We start from the raw sequence: 19,070 nt of genomic DNA, 5'->3' as shown, positions 1-19,070 counted from the left end.
CACTAATCAGCAAATTGATTACAGGACGTTTCTTCTTTCAGCAGGGCTTACAGCACCTAACACACAATCAAGGCCAGACTTATCCTGCATTGACAACACCGCACACCGGCGGATGAGGGTAAAAGAGGGCTGCAGCTGCCACCATTTCACACTAAATGACCGTAAGCAAGTGTGGGAAAACATCCATCATGTTGTTTCAATTTACAGTCTACGGTCGCTTGTAAAACAGACAGTAAACAACTTTGACCAAAAATGAATTAGGAATCATTTTGTTATGCTAACAAATGAGGGATCTGAAATCCTATATCATTTTCATATCCACAAATGGGGTTCAGAAAGCACTAACATGATTGAAAAATGTCTAATAATTCCCATAAATCCTTGTTTTGAAGTTCAAGGTTCTTCAAAACATCTTGCGTACGTCACGTCACATGATCTGTTGCTGGGGAATCCCACTCCCACCCTCCCAAAAACAAAAACAACTGGATTTAAGGATTTGCGCTTATTCGTCGTTTGGTATTACGTCCTCTGGGATTAACATTTCTATTACTAAATGCGAAAGGCAGTAAGAGAGACAGTAATCATAGATCAAGAGGGTAAACCCCCACCGAAAGACTCGTGCAAAACAAAGGGAATAAAAAAAAAAAAAAGGTTGCACATGATTTAGGTACGTGACATTCTCGGAGAAATTCCCCTGAGGGATGTTTGTCTTAAAAGGATTACTCTTTATTTCGCTTCATATAAAACATCCATTGATATGTACACACATTCTCAGTGGTTCATTAGTGTCAGTCACTATTCCAGTGAAGACAGTCTCAGCCCAGATGTTACTATGGTACTACATTAAAAACAAACCCATACAGCGCTTCAGATTTAATCAGATTTCATCTTTCGTCACTTATTCCACATACTTCAGTGAACGTACAGTGCATCGGCTCTATTGAAAACATCAATCTAGCTGAAAAAAAAAAAAGACACGTTTCGACTGAAAATTATATTAAAGATTAGATGGATTGGTGTGGAGCGATTATAAAAAGTAGGTAAAACAGAAAGATGTCCTACATTGAAATGAGTCGGGCCCAGCCTTTTATGCGAATCTCTCAAAGCCTGTCAAGAAATATCTAGGTCATATTTCACCACAAAATCATTAAGAAAAAAAATTACATTAAGACTTTGCATATAGAAAATGAAGCCTACATTTCAGAAAATTAAGATGTTTTGCATTGTAACATTATTTTCATGACAATTAGGCATCAAATTTTTACATTGTCCTGATGATTCCTATACATTTTTTTCACAATATGGTACTGCGAATGAGATTTTGGTACGGAAATGTGAAATGTAAATCAAAATATGTTTTTTTTCTTTTTGATTTAAAAATATAAATAGATTTTTTTGACAGGTTTTGTGAGATTCATCCTATAACACATCTGATGCACTCCAACAGTTGTTTCTCATCTGCTTTAGGTGTTCTGATGGGAGAGTAACGTCTTATTTGCGGTTGAGGAGCTGGCGAGAGTGGGTGTGTACTGCCTCCACGAACGCACCCACATTTTCTGGGTCCATATCAGGGTACAGGCCATGACCCAGATTAGCGATGTAGCCCTTTGTGCCAAAGCCCTCCAACATCCTCTTCACAATCTCTGATATGCGCTCCTGATCACACATAAACAAAGAGAAGTGTTTAGGTTGGATTTCATACATCAGGTTTGTGCTTTGAACTAATGTTTTTCAAATAGGCTGGGCAGTCACACCCCTATAACTTCTGAAATGATGGTGGAAAAAAAGGGAGGCATCAAAACAATGCTATGAAAGCCATGCTTGTAATGAATGAGCAATGAGACGGCTCTGTGTGGAAAACAGCTGTTCTAAAGGCTCATATTTCCAGCGGGGCCTAAATTTGTAAAAACAAAATGGCCTCTCTATTGAAATGGACTAACCAGAACTGAAGCGTTGCTTTTCAAGCACATTACACTTCTGTAAAGCCTAGACTAAACTGAAGTAATGCAGAGAACTGGTTGGGTTTGTGTTGTTTTGACGTTCATGTCCTTACCTTTGTGGCGTAGAGAGCGCAGGGATCCATGTTGCCTTGCAAACTAACTTTTCCTCCAGTTCTGACACTGAAAAATACAAGATGATTTAAGCTACCATTCAAACATTTGGGGTTGGAAAGACTTTTTGGGTTTTTGAAAGAATTCATTCCTATGATGGCAAATTTTCAGCATGATTACTCCAGTCTTTAGTGTCACATGATCCTTCAGAAATCATTCTAATATGCCGCTTTGCTGCTCAAGAAATATTTTTTATTATTATTATTATCAATGTTGAAAACAGTTGTGCTGCTTAATATTTTTGTGGAAACTAAATTCTTTGATGAATAGAATGTTCAAAAGAACAGCATTTATTTGAAAAAAATCTTTTGAGTTTTGATTAGTTTAAGATAGTAACTACATAATACATAATTCCATTTGTAGGCGACCCTACTGTTATTTTAAAATTTATTGAAACAGCAATAACAGGGAATAAGTTGTTGGTCTTGCAGAAGTATTCAGACTCTACCAATGCCTTTCATTTTACTGGATTAGAAATCCTATATTGACATCTGGTTGGCTGTGTTATTTCTATTTCTATTGAAGTGTTATGTTTCAGTTTACACAAATTAAAAAACAAATGAAAATGTAATGAGGACTGTCTTACAACTGACCTCTACCTATGAAGCATAAAATATCTAATAATAAAAAAGAAAACAGACAAGAAAAACAACATTAAGGCTGTCAATCTAAAGGACAGCACTGGTACTGAGAGTAAAGAGCTCTTTATCTAAAATAAAAACAACATCCAAGTGCTTGGAAGCACTTCTTTGGGTGTTTAGCCAAAAGCACAACAGATTCAGTTGCAATGTGGAAAACGATAAATAACCTAACCTAAAATAACGCACAAGAACAAACCTCTTCCAGAAGTTCAAATGTGCTGCGTAACCAATGAGGTTCATTTTCATGTGTTACGCAGCACGTTTGAGCTTCCAGAAGAGGTTTGTTCTTGTGCATCATTCAAGTTAGTTTGAGCTTCTGTTTATGTTCGCTGATCAAGGTTTATATTTGAGTAAAAGCCTAAATCAAATCTTATCATAAAAAGCGATCGAGTCTCTTCAGAAAATTTGTTCTAAACTGCTCGATTCATATGGATTAGTTTTCCGATCTCTTTATGAAGTTTTTGAAGCATCAGAGTGGTCGTTGCAAAGGCAGCCAATGGAGGGACATACATCTCTCAGATTTCATCAAAAAGATCTTAATTTGTGTTCCGAAAATGAACAAAAGACTTACGAGTTTGGAACGACATGAGGGTGAGTAATTAATGACAGAATTTTCATTTTTCGGGTGAACTCACCCTTTAATCTTTCAGCGGGAAACTAATCCTAGAAAACAGAGCTAAAGAACAAAAACGAAAATGTGTTATAATTAGGTGGTGCTCGATTCCAGGTTTTTCGGAGTCAACTCCGATTCCCAACTCCCACCATAGGAGTCAATGGAATCAACTCCCAGAATCGACTCCATTTGCTCCATTTACTTTAAGTCAAAACAAGGTCGGCAATATAAGAAAGAATACAAGATTGCCGTCATTATTACACATTAAATGTGGTCTATTATTTTTCCCAACACAAAGCCTAAAACTACCTTTATTGGAACAACACACTTTTAGCATGATTGGCTAAATTAGTCCAGTTTAGAGATGACATATGATGCTTGTCGTTTTCTAGTTATTGCCAATACTACCTCTTTTTAAAGAGGGAAAACTAACAAGAAAAGCCTTGGTCGAATATTATTTCAGAGTTAAATAAACGAGAAAGAATGTATTCTATGTAATGTATTTTTTAATGAATTCCTCTAAACGGTTGGGTGAGGGCGATGTCAGCTCTTGTAATAGCTTACATTTTTTTTTTTTTTAAAATAAGTACTGCTTGTACAGGGTAGTTCAAAATACTAAAAGTAATATCTAGTCTAAATGGATACAGTTATGTATACTTATTAATGTGTTTATACTTGTTGGCAGTTTAAAAAATGTATATAATTAGTTTAAAGATTATGAACACAAATTAGGGTACCATGGCAAACCAAATTAATAAAAAAAAAAAAAAAAAAAAAAAATCGAGTAAACCACAAAGCTGGCACGGCGGTATAAATATAATTACAACGTAATTGGTTGTTATTTTATTGTAAATAAGCTAAATTATGTGACTGTGACGTTGTTTCAGCGACAGCTCCAGCTTTCTTATACACCACTAGGCAATTTCAGACACAGCAACAGAGTCGACAACGAGAGTCAATTCCTGTGCTGGAGTCGACTCCGACACTGGGGCTATTAAGGGTCGAGGAATCAATTTTTTTTTTTGAGTCGACTCCCCATCACTTATTATAATGGTCCAGTAAAAGTTCTGATCTCATTCCAACTGTAACACTATTTGAAATGTGTGGCATCCAATAAACTGCCATCAATCTGGAGCAAATCTGTCTGAGAGAAAAAAAAAACACCTATACAAACTTGAGTTTCAGTGCTTTAAAAGAAAACCATTAAGGAACAAACTTGTAGAATAGGATCTTGAGGCGAGAATTGCTTAAGAGTCTGAACACTTTTGCAGGCAAAATCAGAAAAACTCTCATCAAAGCTGCATCACATCTCTGTGACTGACCGTGCTGAATGCGGGTCAATGGTCCAGTCGAGACCCACGACTTCATAACCAGACTCAGAGAGGTCCTCAAGCCCATAATGACCATCTTTAGCAAAAACAATCTGCAAATGAAACAGAAAAGACAAAAGTTACAGAGAACCTAATGGATCGTGGAAGGAGACTCTTTTCGGGACTCGAATGAAAGGCCTGCAACAAAACCTGACCTGATACTGACAACTAGTGGCAAATTATGTTATTACAAGTGTGGATTAGTGAGCCGTTGTGCATTGTGTAACATTGCCGGTCTCGTGATGACGCGGCATTCTCAAAGCAAGATGAGGCGACCTTGCCCTTTTTTTTTTTTTTTTGGTTCCACTGAACTGCCTCTCACGTTTTTAACTGGAAAAACGGCCCTAAGAAACTTTTAAGAACATAAAAAAAAAAAATGATGGTATGTAACTATTTGAATGAACATTAACCACTGTTATTATGTAATGATAAAATATTATAATTTAAATAATAATACCTTCTTATTTCACTATTAATTTCGCTCCAAAAAAAAAATTGCGAACTGATCTGAGCTGGATCAAACGGAACTTACTTAAGCTGGACAATGACACCATTTTCTTCTAGAGCTGCTGTACAGCCAAAATTATGTGCCTGCTATCACTGTAAAGCTGCTTTGAAACAATCTGCATTGTAAATAGAGCTATATAAATAAATATGACTTGACTTACAAAAATATTTGCAAGAGTGGAGAAAGACTTCAAGTTAATAATAATAATAATAAAAGAAAAACTAAAGCTCACCATAGGCACATTGTCCAAACCAGATTCTTTGATCTTGTCCTTAACACGGCGAGCAATGTTTCTCAGATATGGCAGAGAAAACTCTTTAAACTCCACTGGGCCCAAACAACCAGTATGAGACTCGAAAACCTGCAGAGCCTAAAGGACAGACATTCAGTGAAACTTGTTTAAAATACATCCTGTATCTGTAAAACTTTTACTGAACATCTAAACAGATTTTTAAATGGTTCCCCTCCTTCATATCGTCTCACTCTTTCTCTCACCTGAGCTCCAGCTTTCACCTGCCCAAGAAGATACTCCACTATGACATCTGTTAGCTGGCTCAGTAGTTTGTGGCTGGCCTCTGGGTACCTGTAGAGCCAGCGTTTAGCCTTCGAGTGTGTCGCAGAGCCTCCTCCTTCAATCATGTAGGACATTAGAGTCCACTGACATTCATAAAAGACAGAACAGATGACAACTGTGTTTATTTTAAAGCAGTATCTCTAGTGATTTGAGGATGATTGCTTGTTTTTCTCACCGGAGCTCCAGTGAAGCCAATAAGAGGAACTTTTCCCTCTATTTTGTGTCGTGTCAGTGTGATGGCTTTAAAAACGTAGTCAAGTTCAGACGATACGTCCACTTTAGTCTTTAGTCTCTGCAGATCTTCAGGCTCCTTCAGTGGTTCAGGGAATGTGGGGCCTTTTCCTGGACTCATCTGAACCTCCATTCCCATGGCCTGCTCATACACATTTCACATATGAAAAGACATGCACACTAATATACATTGGTAAACTGGTAAGTTAGAGGTCAAATTGACCTGAGGGACCACCAAGATGTCAGAGAAGATGATGGCAGCATCAAATGGGAATCGTCTGAGTGGCTGAAAACAGAAAATTGACAGTGTTAAAACCTAATATGCTACAATTATAAGAAGACAGCAGCAAAGAAGGTGCTCAGTGGTGCTAACCTGTAACGTAAGCTCACAGCAAGCTTCAGGAGAACGGCATGTCTCAAAGAAGTCTTTCCCTGCCCTAGATTCCCTGAACTCTGTTAAACAGATAATAAAGCCAAATATAAATGAAAGGATAAAAAGAATAACTTCATGATGATAAATGATCACATTCAGCACTGGTACATACCTGGCAGATAGCGGCCAGCCTGTCTCATACACCACACTGGAATGTGCTCAATCTCCTCTCCTCGTGCGGCTCTTAGGAACGTGTCATTGTTCAGCTCTGGAAAGTCTTTGGGGCTGGGATGGAAAAAAGCAAAGACAAAAGGCTTCAGAATTTAATTTACACAATATTACTTTTTACTATTTCTTCAAATCTGTAGCTGTCTGATTTCATGTATCATTTGAGGCCCCTCCCTTGGGTTATGATCATCAGGTTTCACAGATGCTTTCAGCAGCAAGTGAACCGAGTAGATAAAGGCTTTTGAGATCAGGGGACTAACGGTTTACTCATTCCTCACAGCTTGATAAGCATTTGTGCCGCACAAAACACACCCTGTAGTTCACATTACAGAGTCATGCAGATATACACTAGCATTCAAAATTTTGAGGTCAGTGAGATTTAAAAAAAAAATGTAATAATAATAATTCAACAATGACACATTAAATTGATCAAAAGTGGCATTAAATACCTTTGTATTGTTACTTTCTATTGATTAAAGAATCCTGAAAAAATATTCCTACAAAAACATTAAGCAGCAGAGTGTAAATGCTACAAAAGAATTCATTAAATATGATTGATTTGATAATAACGCCCTTTATTAGCAATCACTATTGCATTATCAATACTGACATAAAATGCTGTAATACGCTTTATTTTTCCTCTATTGTCATTTAAAGAACGACACTGAAGTGCCATTATTATTGAAATTATTTTTAATTGTAACTTTATGTCTGACACTGTACAACTACGTCCAAGGGAAATTTTCTACATATCAAGAACATACGTTTTCAAAACGAAACTGCTTATATAACATGCAACTTAACAGTAGCTACTTCTTGGAGCCCTGTAAAAACGAGCATCCGCTTGTATAACAGTACGGATGCCAAGAATTCTTAACTTAATGTTATTTTATTGTCAGTGAGCTCTGGTCCTATAACAATACATATAATGAAAACATCCAACTACGCCAATCAGCAAACATTCATCATTAACTTACAGAATCAAACTGTCCTTATCCATTATTACCGGCTTCAACGGAGAGCTTGAATGAAATTCTGCAGGCTTGATAAGCTTTTTTACCTTGTCTGACAGTGTGTTGTAACAATATGAATAACGTCACGCCTCCAAACTGAAGGGCGCGGCCATCTTGAAATTGTCACATGACCACAAGTAGGTGGGATTTAGAGAGGATGTGACTTAAAGAGGGCTATCAGATTATTAAACAGTAATAAACTTTTATTTTTCAAGCTAATATCCTTAGCTTTCGGCAGTATTGTATTTTATGACCCAGAATTCTGTACAATCTAGAACTGCATTAATAATCACGAAATATTCACTTTATTAGGTTTCTAGATAATGTACAAATGTACAAATATTTTAAATATACAGAGCATTTATTTCTTAGCTAATCAAAGGCAGGTCAATTTATAGGCTTAATTACAAATGTATAATAAAATATTGGCCTCTGCCACAATTCATTATAGTAACATTATCAATATTGTTATTAAAAGTAGTTGCACAAAAAAAAAAAACAAAAAAAAAAAAAAGAGAGACAATGCCATGTTCAACATTACCTTTACAGTGGTTTACAGTGCATCAATTTCATTTGATCATAATTGTAAGGACCTCCAAATACTAATGATCCCAAAGGTCCCTCTTACTAAAATATAGGCCTAAAGGCATCTGTAAAATTCATGTATATAAATTATTTATTTTGCAAAAACGTGAGTTTTTCAACATTCATTTTATAATCATATATATAATTTTATTACAGTACTGTTATGTGTATGTAACCTGAATTTTAATTTAATTAAAATGTATTGGTACTTCCCTTTCACAATGGATATCCTTCAAAAGCAGCTTTATGACTGTCTTGGATCGCCCTAAAAATATATTTCATAAAATCTTTCATTTTCTCTTACTTTTTTGCAGTTTACATAGTGACCCAGATTCCAGTTTTCAAACACCTGGTTTTTAAAAAAAGGTGTGTTTTGGCATTTAAAAATAACAATACAACTTTGATAGGACACTTTAAATTATAAAATTATTTATAAATTGAAATGCAGCCATTGAAATGTGAATAGCAAAAGTAGCAAATAGGCAGTTAAAACTTCAATTTGAAGCAGAGATAGAAAATCTTAACCTTGCTTACATGTAAGTAAGCAGATTGACCCAGTTATTAGTTACATATTAGTACAATGATTCATAGATAAATCACAAATCTTTTGATCCTCTTGAAACAGTACAAAAATATGATGGATGATTTTGCATCCTCAAGGCTGCTGCTGGTACTGGCCCTCAGTGGCTGTGTAGAAGTCATCTAGTACACTCTGAATATAGTCAAACGTGGGCCGGTCATCTGGTTTACTCTTCCAGCACGAGGTCATGATCTCGTAAAGTTCAGCAGGACAGTTTTCAGGCCGGGGCATACGGTATCCTCTCTGGACAGAGCTCATGACTTCACTGTTACTCATGCCTGAAGCAAAGAAAAAAGAAGGAAGTGAAAGGGTAAGGGACTGATTAAGAGTGTGTGTCATTTATTGTGTTTACTTTTCAGAAAGACATTATTTTCGATGTTTAAAGGGGTACTTCACCGCTGGCAAAATGGGATTTTAATAAAACTTGGTTGTCTATATAGTAGAAATGCGAGGAAAATGAGTGTTCAGGATACCAGTCATTATTTTTACAACTACATTTGATAAAATTAGCAGAACAGAAACGGCAAATTCACCTTTCAGATGTATCAAATTGACCAAAACTGAAATACTTAAATGTATCTAACACAATATGACCAGAAGATGGCGATAAAGTCCTGACAAAAGATTTAGTTTGGTCATCTTTACTCCACTGCAGCTCTCTCCTGGAGTAATGTTGATAGCTGGCCATTTACTGATGTCAGAATGCTTTATTTACACTCAAATGTAATCAAGGTGCCATTAACACAATTAAATTACCTGGATAAGGAATTTTCCCATATGTTATAATTTCATACAGGAGAACCCCAAAGGACCACATATCCGATTTGATGGTGAAAGATCCATAGTTGATGGCCTCAGGTGCCGTCCATTTGATAGGAAATTTTGCTCCTGAAATAAAGAGACACAGAACACATCCTCAAATTCACACATATCAGTCAGCTCCACTGATGCAGGGAAACCATCACAATATCAGTATGCATAACAGCCGTAACAAGCACAGCCTGGAGAGGCGTCTGACATAGTAATGCTGTAGAAAATGACCTGTCCATCCAGTATGCTGTTAAACCACTGAGAGGTGTCACACTCACCTTCTCTGGCTGTGTATTGGTCATCCTCAATTACTCTGGCCAGGCCAAAATCAGCTATTTTGCACAAAAGGCTCTCTGAAACCAGCACATTAGCTGCTCTCAGGTCACGGTGGATATAATTCTTCTTCTCAATGTAGGCCATACCTTCAGCTATCTGCAGAGACACACAAGCTCAGCATTACCGACAGCATTATCTCCCGGAGTTTATGTTTAAAGAAATTAATACTTTTATTCAGCAAGGATGCATTAATTTGATCGAAAGTGACAGTTAAAACATTGATAATGTTACAAAAGATTTCTTTTTCAAATAAATGCTGTTCTTCTGAACTTTCTATTCATCAAAGTATCTTGAAAAAAATGGATTATGGCTTCAATATTAAGCAGCATAACTGTTTTCAACATTGATAATAATCAGAAATGTTTCTTGATCACCAAATCAGCATATTAGAATGATTTCTGAAGGATCATGTGACACTTAAGACTGAAAATACAGCTTTGCCGTCACAGGAATAAATTACGTTTTAAAATATATTAACATAAAACAGTTATTTGTAATTGTAATAATATTTCACAATTTTACTGTTTTACTGTTATGTAGCCTTGGTGAGCATAAGAGACTTCTTTCAAAAACATTTAAAATGTTAAAACCCCAAACTTTTGAAGAGTAGTGCATGCATTATTTAGGTTAGTACAGTCTCACGGTAAATTAGCAACTGGAGGGATTTTCCACTTTAGAATTGGGCGTAGTTTTATTTCTCAGTTTATTTTAACCAAGTAAAAGTTGCCTTTACACAGGGAAAAAGATGTTCTCACTTCTACATTGGCATCCTCTTTCTACTCTTTGAAACAGGATGTGCAATTTTGCCATTTGATGCTGTTTTACCAGAAGTAAGATTCTAATTAGCCCTAAAGACTCACTGAAAACAAATTTTCTTCTTAGATTATGTGGATCGTCCTTTGAATCGGTAGTTATGGCTGTAAATACTGTATGAATTCTATGATGCTTTAACCAGTCATATTTTTTCATTCATCCAATTCATTGTAACAAGTTACCTTCTTATTCTTACCTAAATTCTGATTGCCCTGTAATAACAGATATTTAAACTTAAACTTGAATTTATAAATCTAATGAGATGCTTTATTTCTGAGAAAATGTATTATTATTCTTTGTTTTGAAATACTGGCAGACAAGAGAATCAGTTCCTCTTTTTCTTCAACTAATGGAAAAAGTGTTATCAGCCCCATGACGTAAAAACCCGTAAAGTCACTCCAGAAATACGGAAATGGTGGGCTAAGAGAAGAGCAGGCTAATTTATTTTTTGTTTAACAAATATTTTTACCTGTGCAGAAAAATCGATTAGCTTCGGTAACTGAACTTTGCAGCCAGCTTGACTTTTCAAGAAATCCAATAAACTTCCTGAAGGAGAGGAGACAAACCGTTGCTAAGAGTACAACTTTTTCATGAACAATAAATCTCATATCAAGTCATATTCTCTCATTTTAATTATCAGAAGAGTATGTATTTCTGTACCGTTGGCCATGAACTCAGTGATGATGTAGATGGGCTCAGTTTTGGTGACGACAGCATAGAGGCGCACGAGTCTGTCGTGCTGTAAGGTTTTCATCAGGTTGGCCTCCTCTAAAAAGGCCTCCACTGACATTGTGCCTGGTTTCAGTGTTTTCACTGCCACTTTTGTGCTGTTATTGTAGTAGGCTGCAAACAAAATGAAACCACAAATAAATATGCGTGATATTTCTCTCTGGTTAATAAGGATCTTCCTGTTCGAATGCCTCACACAGTTGCAGTCCAGCCACAAAACAGCGAACTGAAGGCTGACTCCATCACGAAACATACTGAGAAATGCAACCATGTGGCAGAGAATTAATCAGCGCTGATGTAGGAACTATTAGTCAGTGTTGAAAAACCTTTTATAGGAACTGACTCCAAATCCTAACATTTTCTCACCAAGGATCTTATGTAACTCACAGCTGTCCATAAACTACATTTCTCAGAAGTGATGACAGCGCCACTGCGTTAAGGTCGGTTACTGACCACAGAGAAGCTAAAAAACTTCAGATATGTTGCACAACTGTGAACTTGTATTGTACCTCATCTGTGCTCATCCCTTGTTCCACTTAAATGCCATTTCCCGTTCATTCAACAGCACAGACAACTTCCACACCTTTGAAGTGGTTTGCATACTAATGTCTACTAGACATTTAAATGCCCAAATGTGCATCTGAGCAGTTCAATAAAATCTGTCTAGCTGAGACATAAAGTACACTCTAAAAAAATGCTGGGTTAAAAACAAACCAAGTTGGGTTGAAAGTGTACAAACCCAGCACTTGGGTTGTTTTAATCCAGCGGCTGGGTTTATTAATATGTTTAATGAATAATAATTAAACAATAAAATGTATTACATTTCTTATTGATAAATATTGTTTAAAAATTACTGTATTGTTTGTTTTAAATGAACCCAAAGTATGTTGGAAATTAACATTTATTAATGTTATTCAATGAACATTTATTAATAAGTTTAATGAATATAATTAAACAATAACATTTATTACATTTCTTATTGATAAATGTTCACCTTTTGATTATTATTGTTGCCTCTAGTAATTATGTGTCATTTTTTTAATTTCCAACCTATTTTGGGTTCATTTAAAGCAAACAATACAGTAATTTATAAACAATAGTTGGGTTAAATAAAACTACCCAGCAGGTTGGGCAAACATTTAACCCAACCACAGGGTTAAAACAACCCAATCGCTGGGTTTGTCCATTTTCAACCCAACTTGGATTGTTTTTAACCCAGCATTTTTTAGAGTGTAATATCTACTGGACATTTAATGCCCAAATGTGCAACTGAGCAGTTCAAATCCAATAAAATCTGTCTAAAATTGAGCTGAGACATAACAAAGTACGCTCTAAAAAAATGCTGGGTTAAAAAAAACCCAAGTTGGGTTGAAAATGGACAAACCCAGCGAGTGGGTTAAATGTTTGCCTAACCTGCTGAGTAGTTTTGTTTTTAACTCAACTATTGTTTAAAAATTACTGTATTGCTTCCTTAAAATGAACCCAAGGTCGGGCAAACATTTAACCCAACCACTGGGTTAAAACCACCCAATCACTGAGTTTGTCTTTTTTCAACCCAACTTGGATTGTTTTTAACCCAGCATTTTTAGAGAGTAGGGGAACACCAAACAGTAGGAAGTGCTTCGGTCATCATACAGATTCATAGTGTGTTTAAGGTCTGGCAACGCTGTGCCAACAAGGTCACGGTGCGCCTAAGGAAACATCTTGGCCAGGGGCAGTCAAGAGCCATTTGTATATTTGCTAAGACTGCTTCCTGCAATTCATCGTGTCGGCTAAATGGGAAAGAGGCACATGAATAATAACGAAATCCAAATGCAAATCCTGCGTCAACTGCATAGCAGTTTCCTCCTCAGATCTAACTGATAAGAGTCTCGCCTGTGCCGGGTCTCTGTGTACTATCAGTCAGAGCTATAAGGGAGCCATTCATGCCCGGCAGAAGCCACAGCAGGAAGACTCAAGATTTGAATGCGTGTCGTCAAAGCTTTTATGGCTCAAAGAATTAGATAACAACAATAAGCCTACACATGTTCAAAGAAGATCCTTTAGGTTGATTAATCGACACAAACACAGAAGGATGTCACTTCTAAACCCACCGAAGAGCACATTAAACTGTGGGTTCTTTTGATCACATGCTTAGAAACTTTGAATAACTGAGAATTTGAATAACAAGACCATAAAGAGAGCAACACTTTTGCTGTAGTTTAGGAAGTCTAACATGTTACGGACTTCTGATGAAGGAAACACTTCATGATTAAATGTATGTTTGTAACTTCCAGATATTTTTGTAAATCACTGTCAAGCTGGAGGGATTCATTTCCTTAACTCACCCATCCACACCTCTCCAAACTGCCCGGCTCCGAGCTTCTTCACCATCTTGATGGATTCTTTAGAGATTTCCCAGGCATCTTTGTCCCAAGGTTTCTGTGCTTTGGGCTTCTCACATGATCTCTCTAGTTTTCGACATAATCCGTCTGCTTGTTCTGTGACAAGATTAGGTACATTCTTATTATTTCAGCAAACAAACCCCAACCGAAGATAATAAGGAGTGTACATAATATATATGTATATATACCATGGAACTACCGTTCAAAAGTCTGGGGATGGTACGATTTTGTTTTATTGTTTTTAAAAGATTATAAATAGTCTCTCATGCTTACCAAGGCTGCATTAATTTGATCAAAATACAGTAAAAACAGCAATATAGTGAATTATTATTACAATTTAAAATAGTTTTTTTCTATTTTATTTAAACTAATGTATTCCTGTGATGGCAAAGCTGAATTTCCAGCATCATTACTCCAGTCTTCAGTGTCACATGATCCTTCAGAAATCATTCTAATATGCTGATTTGTGCTCAAGAAACATTTCTTATTGTTACATTTTTATTAAGATTCTTTGATAAATAGAAAGTTCAAAAGAACAGCCTTTATTTGAATAATAAAAATCGCACTGACCCCAAATCTTTGAACAATTCTGCGTATACATATAACTTACTGTGGTAATGTTTTATCATGCTGTTGATGTCATTGAATGTGATTTTTGGAGAAATGTAGTAGCCGCCATTATCCAGAGATCTGATCTTATAATGTTTAACAATATCCTGCCCTTGAGCATCCACATCTCTGATTGACAGTGAGTAACTTCCTGTTCACAACAATGTAGAATATGTTACACCACAGTCATATATTACCACAAAAAAAAACACAAAAGCAGACAATAAACAGCACACACCTTTTGAGGTTTCACTTTCCCGTATTAAGTAAGATCCAGGTTTATTAGCAGGTGCCAACAACTGTCTCTCTGCATCCTTCCTTGTGATTTCTTTGAAGAACCATCTAAATTGTGCGTCAAAAGATAACATACCACGATGAAAAAAATCAAGTGCTCGAACATGAACAAATATCTTATTGTTTTGTTTGTAATTTATTGTATTGAGCAGCACTAACTCTTCTGTCTCAATTGTGTCTGCTTCTGCAACATAGTTTGAGGGAATGAATCCTTCCTTGCGCGTGGTCAAAGACTTTGCCTTCCACCACTCTCCGTGCCTGGGGAAAAAAAAAAAAAAAAAATCTCACATTTCATGATAACAGGCAAAGAAAAATAATAGCAGAGAAAGAATGATGATTACATTCACTCACTCTTCAAGAATCTTTAACTTTTCTCCTTTTTTAAAGCCTAGATCATCAGGGTGAATGGCTTCGTATTGATACAAAGTGACAACTATTTTGTCCTTTTCTGTATTAAAAAAAAAAAAATTGTTTTACAAAAACAGCTCAAAGCTACAGAAGGATGCAGAATGCGTAACAAAGATCATCAGACCTACTTTCCATTTTTTCAAACACCTGACCAGGCAGGAGGCCGGGAGGTGGAGTATTCTGTGAAATAAAACATTTCTCATTCATTCATGAGATAATCATGAAAATGGTTTTAAAACATCAGAAACCCTTCTCTTCAGAAACTAGGAAGGTCAAAGCAGCAAAGTTATTCAAGACTGAATGTTCCCCCCATCTAACTCACTACTTACTATATGAGGCTTATAGGAGGTTGGATCTCTCACATATACAGTTTGGTCAGTACGTACTGGCTGGTGTTTGCTCCCTTCAACCACACCTCCATTTTGGTCATCCAACTTGGATTTTTTACAACCCATGTTTTCTGCAAGGAAAAGATTAACCACTGTCATTTCATAAAATATGAACAGAATTTGGATTTAAAACAACAAATGACATTCACATTTACATCAAAATAACATTTATTCAAATAAACTTTGAATAGGTTCCTCATATTGAGCACTGTTGGAGAAGAGATTCCAGACCATTCTTCTTTCCCTCAACACAGATATATCGATGATATTTTTACATGACAAATATGATATAGAAGATTTCTTTATAAGTATTTGATGATTAATATGCATAACAGATTTTTTAATTGTTATTTTAAGCTTTTTGACACCAAATGAAATCATTATACTATAAAATGAAAACATAATATTGATTATTTGAAAATGTATTAAATATATTTTAAAGATTATATTATTTCATATTTGTTATAAATGTATATTAAAATTTAAATATGATTGTTGTTTTTATTTACGTCATTATATTTACAATATCATGTAATATAATATACTACAATTTACAAAGTTGTTTTTTCAATCCAGATGATCACGGCATCTTAGTTTTTTTTATCTTTGTTTAATTGTTAAGATACACATTTATCACTTGAGAATGGGTGTAATTTAGCTTTATTCATTAATAAATGTGGGAAGTAGAATATAACTTACTTCTGAAATTTGTTTCAAATGCCATATCCTATGATGCATAAAATTAAGTCATGGAGAACTGTTTTATTTGCATTTAAAACAGTGGTGTGTGCTCATCCAAGTGGGTCATAAGAAGTACCAAATCACTCAGTACGCAAGCTTGCCATAATATTTTAAAAAGTGTCATATACTGTAAGTAATAATATGATACACCCTCTCAACGTGTTATAAAAAACACTTGCAGCTTGCAAAACCCAATGGAAGGTCAGGTGAACACATTATAGCAAACATTACGGCTCCAAGCAATATAAATCATCAACCAAGATGGTGCCAAGCTATTCAAGGTTAGAGTTTCATAGGGAAGAAACCAAGGTATTTCCCGCGGAATAGATGTCCTTCCCTTATTCTCACAGCTTAAAATATTGGGGAGAGATAATCATTCTCTATCAAAATCAGGGTCGTTGGAGGTCATAAACGTTGGGTGTCAGTTTTATCAAAGCAACGGCAACAGGATTACCAGGAAATTCATGTACCATAAATCTCTTAGGCAATGCACTTCAAGTCAATAAGCAGCAAACACTGAATAACTTCATTTTCTTTTCTGTTTGCCAGGTTTCAATTCAAACAACAAATAAAAACATACAATGAACACATAGGAGTCAGATGGAAGTGTGATTTAAAAAAAAAAAAAAAAAAATCACGTAATCCATTATTTCATCAGATCCCATATTTTGGCCCAGCATTGCCCTCTGAATTGGTAAATTCTGACAAGACTGTTTGGCAATTATTTCCAACCTTTGGTATTACAGGAAATGTTTAACACGGTTGCCTTTTGACCATTTCAGCGCCAAAAAAATTCCTAACCATTAAGTCTGAGAACCTATTGTTCTGTAAATATTTAGGCTACAATCGATGTAACGCCAGAAGTAATAAGGAAGAGACAGAGGAAAAAAGTGCCCACCATTGTCCTGAAGGTGAAATGTTGTCAAAACTTGGTTAAATGGCTAAACAACACTAAGGAGAAACTGAAAATGTGCCTGTCCTGGACTCAACTGATGTGACAATATTTTTAGATGTCAGCAGGAAACTAGTAACAAGGATATAATGCTAGATTAATGCGTGAGCAAGCAGGCCACTGGGGCTGCACACTTCCTCCTCTGACCAGCGTCTCTAGGGCGCTCGGTAACACAGGAAAGGCAGAGACACACAAAAGAACTCTCAACTACTTCTGAGTTTCAGTCTATCTTCTGAACGCTATATGTGCCCTGAGACTGACTTGTTGAAAGATGAAGCTTAATACAGGCTATTTAACTCTAGTTTTTGTAGCCTGCAGATAGACATTTGAGAGGCTGGAGGAGGGACAGTAAGTCAATAGGCCTAATTTCTGAGAAAAATACATTAAGAAAAGGGTGTTTCTGCAACAACTCAGGTCAAGTGTCAAAGTGTAAAAACTTGGTGTTTGTCTACAAATAAAATGGGAAGCATGCCACGAGAAGGCTGCTGACCTTGACATAAAGTTGATATGTGTTACATGTTATTTTCACGCAAGACAAAATGGAAAATAAAAGCAGTATTTGGAAGAAAACATGAAATTATATTCAATTACTAATGTTCGATTACTAATGTACAACATTTTTCTCATGTTTTTCCTCATTCCTTGGGGGAAATAAAAATGTATTCAAATGAGATATTGATCTTGTTCTTAATGATTAAACATTCATTTTCAAATCTGATTTTTGATTGCAGACATTGGTATCTCAGAAATCCTTGGCACATTTTGAGATATTGTTGAGATCTTGTCTGAAACTTAACAGGAAATATAAGATTACTATGATTTTTTTTTTTTTTTTTCAAGAGACAAATATGAGAAGCATGACACTTCAGCAAAAGACTCTGAATTCATTAGTGATTTCTCTTCTATGGGAAATGTTGTGATTTGTACCTAATGTTGTGATGACGGGCCAAAATAATCTTTGTAAAACTCACTTTGAGAAATTAAAGTGATGATTTAAAAGCATTGAGTTAATAATTATCCAGATTTTACAGCCAGTTTATTACTCCAGGAAAATTATTAGGTTAACCGGCTTTCTCTACTTTTGTAGCCGAGTTTCCATCAAACGCATTTACACATCACTAAATTGTTATCTCATACAAAAGCCCCCCAGAATAGAAAGACCGATTAAATTGATATTTTACACTACAAAGAAAGACAAACACGATACACACAGGATTAAACCGTTAAATTACACATTCACTGTAACATCAGTACAGACTGTAAGAAAGAATTTACAACAGTAGTGCAGATAAGAAAGAACAGTTTACCTACCTGTCAAATGTCAGAAAAAGTTGTTAACTCGCATTTAACGGGAATCGTTTCTGAGAGAAATGCCCGTCGAGTGCGCGCTCTCTGACTCTCATTGAAGCGACACACACAAACACAGAATGAGGAACCCGAGACTGGACGCCTGCTGTTTTTACTGCTCTTTCAACTTCCTGGTGTACAATATTCACTGTGTTTATCAGAGTTCTGTTTTATTTGTTTGCATAAAACCGCAGTGACTGTGTTTGTCAAATGCAGACTCTGGCGTTTGGAAACAAAACCCTCAAACGTGATAAAAACATACAGTTTATTAGGCTATATTCTTTGGTAGTGACGGTTCGAATAGACGTTTGTAAAACTTGCCTACTGATTAGAAATGCACGTATGAACGATTAATAATTATTGATGTATTAATAGGTCCCACTTTATATTAATTTTTTTTTAACTAGGCCTACTACGTACTAATATTTATT

The 19,070-nt window shown here is 35.8% G+C and overlaps 2 protein-coding genes across 4 annotated transcripts; both read right to left on the bottom strand.

The window, feature by feature from the left end:
• Positions 1 to 704: 704 nt before the first annotated feature.
• Positions 705 to 7,827, bottom strand: urod (uroporphyrinogen decarboxylase). Of its 2 annotated transcripts, none has more exons than XM_051911384.1 (10): positions 7,710 to 7,827; positions 6,594 to 6,706; positions 6,422 to 6,501; positions 6,272 to 6,334; positions 5,993 to 6,190; positions 5,739 to 5,900; positions 5,476 to 5,613; positions 4,688 to 4,788; positions 2,054 to 2,120; positions 705 to 1,656 (listed from the first exon to the last, which is right to left on the bottom strand). In XM_051911384.1, the coding sequence occupies exons 2-10, from the start codon at positions 6,619 to 6,621 to the stop codon at positions 1,492 to 1,494; spliced, it is 1,002 nt and encodes a 333-aa protein (XP_051767344.1). In that variant the 5' UTR covers positions 6,622 to 6,706; positions 7,710 to 7,827; the 3' UTR covers positions 705 to 1,491. The 2 variants fall into 2 exon arrangements, with proteins under 2 accessions (XP_051767344.1, XP_051767338.1); XM_051911378.1 differs by having other exon boundaries at positions 7,627 to 7,806.
• Positions 7,828 to 8,152: 325 nt separating this feature from the next.
• On the bottom strand, positions 8,153 to 18,785 carry lyn (LYN proto-oncogene, Src family tyrosine kinase). 2 transcript variants are annotated; one of them, XM_051911357.1, is made up of 13 exons: positions 18,604 to 18,785; positions 15,540 to 15,670; positions 15,339 to 15,390; positions 15,154 to 15,250; positions 14,962 to 15,060; positions 14,747 to 14,850; positions 14,510 to 14,659; positions 13,843 to 13,995; positions 11,447 to 11,629; positions 11,256 to 11,332; positions 9,916 to 10,069; positions 9,584 to 9,715; positions 8,153 to 9,105 (listed from the first exon to the last, which is right to left on the bottom strand). In XM_051911357.1, exons 2-13 carry the CDS (start codon positions 15,663 to 15,665, stop codon positions 8,903 to 8,905), a joined length of 1,530 nt encoding a protein of 509 aa, XP_051767317.1. In that variant the 5' UTR covers positions 15,666 to 15,670; positions 18,604 to 18,785; the 3' UTR covers positions 8,153 to 8,902. The 2 variants fall into 2 exon arrangements, with proteins under 2 accessions (XP_051767317.1, XP_051767325.1); XM_051911365.1 differs by having other exon boundaries at positions 15,597 to 15,670.
• Positions 18,786 to 19,070: the final 285 nt, after the last annotated feature.

This window comes from Ctenopharyngodon idella, chromosome 2 (assembly GCF_019924925.1).
Source record: "Ctenopharyngodon idella isolate HZGC_01 chromosome 2, HZGC01, whole genome shotgun sequence".
NCBI lineage: Eukaryota > Metazoa > Chordata > Actinopteri > Cypriniformes > Xenocyprididae > Ctenopharyngodon > Ctenopharyngodon idella.
The sequence above is the reverse complement of the archived record's forward strand: the minus strand, read 5'-3'. Positions and strand labels throughout refer to the sequence as shown.

Coding starts and splice junctions, on each gene's coding strand:
- lyn (XM_051911357.1), bottom strand. CDS start 15,665: ATGGGTTGTAAAAAATCCAAGTTGGATGACCAAAATGGAGGTGTGGTT. Junction 15,391..15,539: donor CCTCCTATAAGCCTCATATA/GTAAGTAGTGAG, acceptor TTTATTTCACAG/AATACTCCACCTCCCGGCCT. Junction 14,660..14,746: donor GGAAAGTGAAACCTCAAAAG/GTGTGTGCTGTT, acceptor TGTTGTGAACAG/GAAGTTACTCACTGTCAATC.
- urod (XM_051911378.1), bottom strand. CDS start 7,649: ATGGATAAGGACAGTTTGATTCT. Junction 6,335..6,421: donor GCTGTGAGCTTACGTTACAG/GTTAGCACCACT, acceptor TTCTGTTTTCAG/CCACTCAGACGATTCCCATT. Junction 5,901..5,992: donor TTGGCTTCACTGGAGCTCCG/GTGAGAAAAACA, acceptor TATGAATGTCAG/TGGACTCTAATGTCCTACAT.